Below are 8,952 nucleotides of genomic sequence, written 5' to 3'. Positions count from 1 at the left end.
AAGTTATAAGCAAAAAGGTGAGAAAATTTTTATAAAAATTTTCTTTTTTGCTCTATAACTTTCTTTTATACGTTTTACAAACAAATTACCTCTGTCCAATCTTGTAGATGATCTTTTGAGGAAAATTTTTTCTAATTTCATTCATTTGAAACGCCATTACAGAGCACCAAAATTGAACGGGTTCGTCAATGCTCTTGAGAATCCGGTCAAAATGAAGAGTTTAGCTTATTTTTGATATTTTTTTATTGTAAATATATTCTTGAAAAATTTTTGTTAAATTCGTACAACTTTACGTATTCATACCTAACTATTTTCCTTACCATATTCCTGTTATCATCATTATAGCGATAGTCTAAGAGATAATCTTCAGTATCAGAAAATCTAGATGCTGATTTTGATTTCTCAAACAATTGCTTTATTTGCGCCGAAGTACTCCAGTCTTGAGTCAAAGCCGTCAGATGAAGATATGTAATGTACGTCATGAAGATGCAAAAAAAAAACATTTTGGACGTTGTTCTCAAACGTTTTCATGACAAAGCAAAGAGCATTGCTGATCGCATAGCTAATGTTTCTAGATTAGTCAATGTTGAAACTAAGTATCACAAGGATTGCAGCAACCAATTGTACTCCAAAAAATGGAGTGACAAAATAAGACATGATGAGCGCAAAAATAACATTGACAATGCTATGGAGGATGTTTGTGCTTACTTGCACGAGAATAGAGAAGAGTGCCAATTTAGCCTTACGGATTTAATGAAATCCATTAAAGGAGAATACATTCCAGAGAAGCGTACGGTCATTGAACGATTAAAGAGTTGCGTTGAGTAGGCCTACTGGGAATACCACGTAAAAAAACGCGCCTACAGACTCTACCTCATAGGTGGCAGGGAAAAAAGTTAGGAATGAATAAGTGAAGTTGTACGAATTTAACAAAATTTTTTTAAGAATATATTCACAATAAAAAAAATCAAAAATAAGTTGAACATTTCGGTTTAACTGGATTCTCATGAGCATTGACGAATCCGGTCAACTTTAGAGCGCTGTAACATCGTTTTAAATGAATGAAATTAAAAAAAATTACTGAGAAAATTTTTTCTCGAAAGATCATCTACAAGATTGTTCTGAAGTATTTTTTTGTAAAATGTATTAAAAAAGTTAGAACCAAAAAGAAAGTTTTTGTAAAAATTTTCACACTTTTTTGCTTATAACTTCTTCAATTTCAAATATAGGGCAAAAACATATTTGTAGGCAAAACAATTTGGAGCAAATTATGTCTTCATGAAATTTTTGGAAGACGCATAGTTTCAGAGATATCACGAAAAATGTCTTTGAACCACTTTTTCCAAGTTAAGCTATTTTCCCCCCACATATGTTCGAAAAATAAAATTGCGCCCTCTAAAAAATGCAAAGCTCATTTCAATGGACAATATTCATTATAAGTCCCTCATGCACAAAAATTTAAAAAAATCGTGATAATTGCGGCAATTCATACATAAAACTCACTGTATAGCCTCTATGTTACGGGATATAGGAGCACAAGCAGCTACAAAATTACAAAGAAATATCACTAATATCGTTACAACCGCTTTATGTATTGTATAATTTTATTTACTTGCATAAATTATTTCAGTGCATTATAAAATGCTACACAGGTATAAGGAATAAGCTTATTATGTTTTTTGGAACACGAAATAAAAATTTCAAATTTTTTAAAGTATCCCCGGTAGCTAAATAACCCAATCACCTCTAGTTTTGTTTTTGCACTGATTGCCTGTCACATGTTTATGTCAGATTATTATATGGTATTCTGAAATCATCTGCAAAACTGCTTTTTAAATCTGTATAAACCAAATTTGATGCTTCTAACATTTTTCTTTGCAGTATCCATTCTTTAACCTAGAAACGTATTTTTTCGTTTTCTGGTCATTGTGTCTCGTAGGCGATCATTGTTTTTGTTAATGAAAAGAACTCAAAACGGTTTCCAACAACTAGCTCATTCATGATCGATGTATACCAAAGTGGCACTGTACTGGTACAAAATTGATGATTACAAACTGTGTTAGCACATATACATCGATCATATTTTAAGGATGATTCAATAAGTATTGTTGAAAATTAATGATTTCATATTTTATTTACATTTTTCGACTTAAAAATTGGTAATTGAAAACAATATAAAGATACATATTAGACACTCCACACCTTCCAACTAAGACTAGAAGGTCATATAATTAAAATAATGAAATATATTATCAAATGAACCAAAATTGGGATAAAATATAAACTTATTGAAAACCAGATAATATGTGTTGTTTCAAAATAAAATATAAATTATCTATATTTCAGATGACACAAAATAAAAATATAATTATTACTGTCCTGGGCCAGAGAGAGATTTGTCCATAAACTTCTTCTTCGCAAAACACAACCACCACTTGCTAGGTTTTTTATCATCTCCAAAAACTTTATCACAAACTCTCAACCCAACTTCTTGTCGTAATTGTGTAAAATAGGAACGTAACATTTCAGCATCGTTTGCATTAGAAGGTTTGCTAAATTTGAAAAAAAAAACAATAAATATTAGAAGAAAATATAAACAAATAGCATTAAGCTTGAATCAAGGGAATCGATTAGGCTTTGTGTTTTATAACTATTAGTGGGTAAATTTCTCTGTATTCGCTTCTTCTATAATACGAGGATGGTCCCAGAAGTAAGCCTGACATATAGATGACTGTAGTTTCTTGAAAAATACCACCTTATTAGAAAGTACACAATCTATACAGCATATGTTTTAAGTTTGAAGACGTGAGACTGTTTAGTATTTGTTTGGCAGCCATCAACAGTAAACGTTTTCAGTGAAATTGTAAACATGGAAAAAATAGGTAATCGTTATGTGATACAATACTTCGTTATCAACAGTAAAATATTTGGTAGCAGAGTTTAAACGAGGCCGTACGACATGCGAAGACCAGCATCGCAGCGGTCCACCAAATGAGGTGAGAACTCCAGAAATGTTGAAGAAAATCCGTTAAATGGTACTGGACGATAGAGCTAGTAGGCATGGTAGGTATTTCAAAGTGCGGTACATCGTATATTAACTGAAAATTTGGACATGAGAAAACTGTGCGCAAGATGGATGCCGCGTTTGCTCACAATCGAACAAAAACAGCGCCGTGAAGATGTTTCCAACGAGTGTTTGGCAATGTTTCACAGAAATAAAGCCGAATTTTTGCACCATGGATGAAACGTGGGTCCATCACTTCCACCCGAAACAAAAGAGTAATCAAAACAATGTTGCGATTATTTCCATTGACTATCTTGAAAAAGAAAAAACTATCAACGGCGAGTATTATACGAACTTATTACATCGTTTGGGCGAAATAATCAAGAAAAAAGGTTAAGAAGAAAGTGTTGTTTCATCAAGGCAATGCACACATTCATTATTACAATGGCCAAAATTAATAATTAAAGTTTGATTTGCTACATCATGCACCTCTTTTCGCCAGATTTAGTTCTCTCGGCTTATTTTCTGTTCCCACACTCAGTGGTCAAAGATTTTCCAACAATGAAGAGCTGATGTCGGCAGTTAATGACTATATAGAGGAGCTTGACGATTCTTATTTAAAAAAGGCATCTAACTTATGAAACTTCACTAGGAAAAGTGTATGGAGCTAAAATGAGATTACATTGAAAAATAAGTGTATTTTTTTCCAAAATGTTTGTGCACCAAATCGGAATTTCTGGAACCTAGTTATCCTCTTCAGAAAGTTATTTAATACTGAACTACAACAATTCTAAATTGAAGTGTATTTTTTTTTCTAGATAGAAGTCTGTCATTTTTTTAGTGATAATACGACTTTTGGGTATAAATAATCATAACCCATAGGCAAGATATTCAATTGTACTTATTACAAACTTTTATTGGGCAATGAGAATATGGACAAAACGTTTTAGCATCACACCACTATGAGTTTTTGCCCAATAAGTATATTTCTCACCTGACAAAAAATTATCCACCACATCAGTATTCTGTAATTATGTTGATCATGAAATTTCAATGTTTCATGGCCTGAGCAAATAATTGCGAATAAACGAGAACATAATTGTTTTTATTTTTCTAAAATACTTTCTCAAGTAGTTCTTGCTAGAGTCAAATGCAACACACCTTTGGAATACAAAGGATTGAAAGGTTTTGAAAATTAATGATTAAAAGAAGTTAATTGTAGCATTAAAACCAGGGAAAAGGGCATAAATTATTATGTTACCAATGAAGAATTATAGTAGACTATATGAAACTCACACCAGAATAGACCACGAAGGAAGAACATGTATGCTTAAAGAGTTGCAAGTTACATACAAAAATATTACATATGAAATTGTAATGTATTTAAATTTATGCAAACAGTGTCAAATGTTAGTTCTGAATTGAACTCAAGATGTCTAGTTCATCTTATAGATCTGCAGTCAAACAGAGATGGCGAATGTAAGTTAATAATTGTGTATCAAGATCATTGAACTAAGTTCGTCCAGCTACGACCTTTGAAAATTAAACGGGCTGAAGAAGTAGCGCATGACGTTCTTTCAATATTTTTAAGATTTGGTGCATTGGCTATATTGCAATCTGACGATAGGAGAGAATTTAGCAATCAAGACATATCCGAAATATGCGCTGTGTGGAAATATGTAAGAATAGCTCATAGGAAGCTTCGTCACAGTCAAACATAAGGCTCAGTTAAAAGGGCCAATCTGAATGTACAGAATATGCTAACTGCATGGATGGTAGATAACGAAACAAATAAATGGTCAGACGGTTTATCCTCTGTTCAATTTATCACGAAGGAATACACCAAAGTCTTTGTGAAGTCATGTTTGGCGTTAAAGCAAAAAGAGGCATACAATATTGAAACTGAAGAACGGCTCGAAGAAATTGCCAATACTTCTAAAACCGAAGAGCCGAAGTACAGATAATTGAATGTGAAAATTGTGAAATTGTATGGTAGTTGTTGGAATAGAAGACTCCGACTTCTATAAACTGGTAAATGAAAATGGTACCCTCAAGCAGCTTTACACACATAATCAGTTCGTAATTTATGAAGAAAAGTTAATTTCCATAGACGAGATACCTTATCAAGAAATGTCACTGAGAGAAGCTGCTGCATCTAATTCGAGAAGCGGAGGACAAGGTTATACACGCTATCTTTTCAAAAGGAATAGTCCCACAAATAAATGCATTTGTTAAAGCAAAGGACTCTGGACTCTTATGTTATTCAAAGTGTCATAATAGTTTAAGTTGTTTTCTCTGTCTTGTAGAATGTACGACGTATTTTAAATTGAAGTCACCCCTTAGGGTGACTGAATTACGGGGCGAAGGAAATATATATATATATATATATATATATATATATATATATATATATATATATATATGAAGTGTGAAGCACCACCACATTATTCTTTACAAGTTCGTCAATACTTAAATGAACAGTTTCCACATCAATGGATTGGTCGTGGAAGTGAGTTTGCTTGGCCACCAAGAGTACCTAATTTAAATCCTTTGGATTTTTCAATCATTCAATGGCATTAGTTTACAAAGAAAAAATTTCTTCTCTTCCACAACTGCAGCGGAAAATAGAAGAAGCCGCGGATGTAATTAAAAATAATACACAAGGATTATTTGATATTAAGAAATCTTTACAAAAGCGGATCATAAAGTATATTGAAGTAAATGGTGGGCATTTTGAGCATTTGCTTTGAAGTTTTTTATTTTTGTTTACAAATTTGTTATTGTTACATATTTAAGGAATAATAAAATTTTTATATGAAAAAATTAAAATTTATTCAACTTTTTATAAGCAAATAACTCGATAATTGATTGAGTTACACGAATCAAAGAAGAGTAACTTTTTTTGTAGAATTTAACGCTTTTTAATACATATTCTTATTGTGTTTCATTAAAAATTCCAAAGTTGATGTCGATATTAAAGAATTGCGACACCCTGTATAATCTGAATGTCAATAATCTAAAAATTCCTCAAATACAAAGAAATTTTGTAATTATAGTTTTTTTCTAACTCTTACAGGTTTTAAGAAAAGTATATGAGTCACTTGTACATAACTATAAAAAGAAACTAGGCGCATTCAAAAACAAGATATGAATCCAAACTCAAAAGTGAAATATATTTTACAGAGCAATAGTAAGGAGAATGTGAAGGGGTTGAAGAAAAAATTATTATTTTGTGAGGAGATCCGAAATCAACTCAAACAAAATATGAATTTGAAAACGAATGACAATGAAAAGATGATATTTGAAAAAGTATTGAGAGGTCAAATAGTCAATAAATATTAAGTGTTGAAACGACTTTGCTAGAAAACTATGTTTATGATACCCGAAGAATTTGATTTTCAAAAGAAGATAATTATCAAATCTTTATCAAGTTTATTTAAATTAAAGTACCTTAAATGTTGATTTCAAGTTTTATAATTAAAATCTATCAAACAGTATGTTCTGTGATTTTCATCTCAGATGTGACTGACTAGTTTTATTTAAGTCCCCTTGTTTAGTTAATAATCAATGGTATGTCACTTCCTTGCTTTAATTTGTAAATATTCTGTCAATAGTGGTCGCATTCAGCAGACATAGAGCTACCGCTACCTATCAGTAACGACTGGCAACATATTAAACATTCACTGTTTAGAGGTTTTTATTTTTTGTGTCTTATCAGTTTGTGATAGGTATATTTCCAAAACAGAGGTTGTTTTGGTTGCTTTTAATGAACTTAACAAGTGTTACATTAAATGGTATGTGTAGGTACTTTGCCTATTTCCTTTTCAAAGAATTAAGAGTTGTATTCATCACTCATCCACTTTATATATAATAAAAATTGTCATTTGAATTGAAAACAAAATTATAGAAAATAATTCATACAGTTCCAATTCATTGTTCTTCTAAGAAAGGTTACAAGTTGACATTTGATCACAGAACCCAGTTGATTTAACAAAATGCTTTGAAACATAGATGTATCATGTCTGTTGCTTTCTAACTTTAAAATACAGTTGACAACTGGTTCGAAAAGAGGTGTGGTACTTTCTATACACACCCAAAATTCTTTGTCATCCAAGAGCATTTGTTTTTTATTATGACCAATTATATTTCTAGCCTCTACATTCGCAGGCAAAATTTGCAGACTTTCTTTACAAACAGACATCAATTGTAAGCAAAACAAGTGCTGTGTGAAGTAGTAACTGGTAAAACCAAATTCTTGGTGCAGTTTTTTGCTTTTCCATAATAAGTCCACAATAACCAAGTGTAATGTATGTGCCAAACAGCCAATGCTTGAAATATGTGGGAACATCTCACTAACAGAATCTGTAACCTCACAAATAACAGCTAAAACTATTGTCAAATTTAACATGTTGTATCTAATATTACGTAATTGTATTTATTTAGTAATTTTTAGTAAAATTGATTGTACAACAGTTGTACAATGGTTTTGTCTGCTGAATGCAACCAGTATCACTCCACTGGTAATACATTTTCCTCGAGTACTCAAAAACATGAAAAATTCTTCTGTCTCTCATCCTTACAAATTTAAAAATAGTGTTAAGTAGAGAAATTATAAATAATGAATTGTACAGATTATATTTATTTCAGGAACACAAAAAAATCAAATAGAGTATATTTATCCAATTATAACATACATTTTTCAATTTATAACTCTGTAATTAACTAATCTAATTGGCAAGTAAGCAAAATGTCAATTACTGAAATTTCTTACCTGTACACAGAGTTTAAAGGAAATTTTGGATCTCCAGGAATATCAAATCTAGATATAGCCAAAGTTCTCATTTCATTTTGTGCTTGAGTTTTTGTACTACATTTTTGAAGTTTTTTCAAACATTCCGTAATATACAAGGTGATGTATATCAACAACCTATCAGCTTCAGACTAAAAAAAATTAGTAAAAAATAGAATTCAAAGCAAACTCTAATAATTGTTATGAACATTCTGGTTCACTAACAATTTGCATCTAAATTATTTTGATAATTGCATTGCAATATTATGTATATAACACACAATTAAATATTATCAATACCTTAATTTCGTAAGTTCTAAAAAATACATTTGCTTTGAAGTAATATAATGATTCATCAATGATATCCTGTTCTTGTTCATTGCTTTGAATAGGAGCAGGTCCCTTAAAACGCGTTTTGAGTGGCAAAATAGCCACATTACCAATTACTGCACAAGGTTCCAAGAAACTCGAATGATAAGCCTATAATGTTAATAGTAAATATTACATTTAAAAAAGACACGCCCTGCCTATGTGAATTCTGTGCACACATAATACATATCGTTTCAACTTACTGGCATTATAATCTTTTTGTGAACTATGGAATAAATTTTTTTAATACTAATTCGTCAATCAAATTTGTACAAAAACTAATTGTGTTACCGAAATGTCACCAAAAATACAAATTTTTGAGGTTAAGTTGTGATGTCAACTAAAATGTCATCCATTGACAGAATTAAAACATACACATAAGCTGTGCTCTTGCAATTTTTAAGAAATAACTTGATTCCAATATTAGAAATGAATCCAAAGACCTTTAGTAATTGATTCATTAAAAATACTATGGTGAAATACCGGGTAATAAGAATTCGTGCGGTAATTTACTATAAGTAATAGTAATTTACCACCCATAGACAAAACTAAAATATGACGAGAATGACAGGATTTCGTTCTAAGAGATTCGATAGAGAGAGAGAGAGAGAGAGAGAGAGAGAGAGAGAGAGAGAGAGAGAGAGTATTGTCAACTGTTCCATTAAAAACAAGTAAATAAATATAGTTTAGAAAAACTTAAAATACACGCTTCTGAAGAACATCAAACTAAAAAGTTAAGATAATAATGAATGGAAAATACTAGTATTATTCTGAAAAAAGCGTGGGGTGT

General features: G+C 31.1%; 1 protein-coding gene across 1 annotated transcript; it reads right to left on the bottom strand.

Moving 5' to 3' along the window:
• Window positions 1-2,115: 2,115 nt before the first annotated feature.
• Window positions 2,116-8,716, bottom strand: LOC130441199 (actin-related protein 2/3 complex subunit 3-like). The gene is made up of 4 exons (XM_056774767.1): window positions 8,366-8,716; window positions 8,094-8,273; window positions 7,776-7,945; window positions 2,116-2,552 (listed from the first exon to the last, which is right to left on the bottom strand). The coding sequence occupies exons 1-4, from the start codon at window positions 8,369-8,371 to the stop codon at window positions 2,372-2,374; spliced, it is 537 nt and encodes a 178-aa protein (XP_056630745.1). The 5' UTR covers window positions 8,372-8,716; the 3' UTR covers window positions 2,116-2,371.
• Between the last annotated feature and the right edge of the window lie 236 nt (window positions 8,717-8,952).

This window comes from Diorhabda sublineata, chromosome 3 (genome assembly GCF_026230105.1).
Source record: "Diorhabda sublineata isolate icDioSubl1.1 chromosome 3, icDioSubl1.1, whole genome shotgun sequence".
Lineage (NCBI taxonomy): Eukaryota > Metazoa > Arthropoda > Insecta > Coleoptera > Chrysomelidae > Diorhabda > Diorhabda sublineata.
This window is presented reverse-complemented; position numbering and strand designations above follow the sequence as displayed.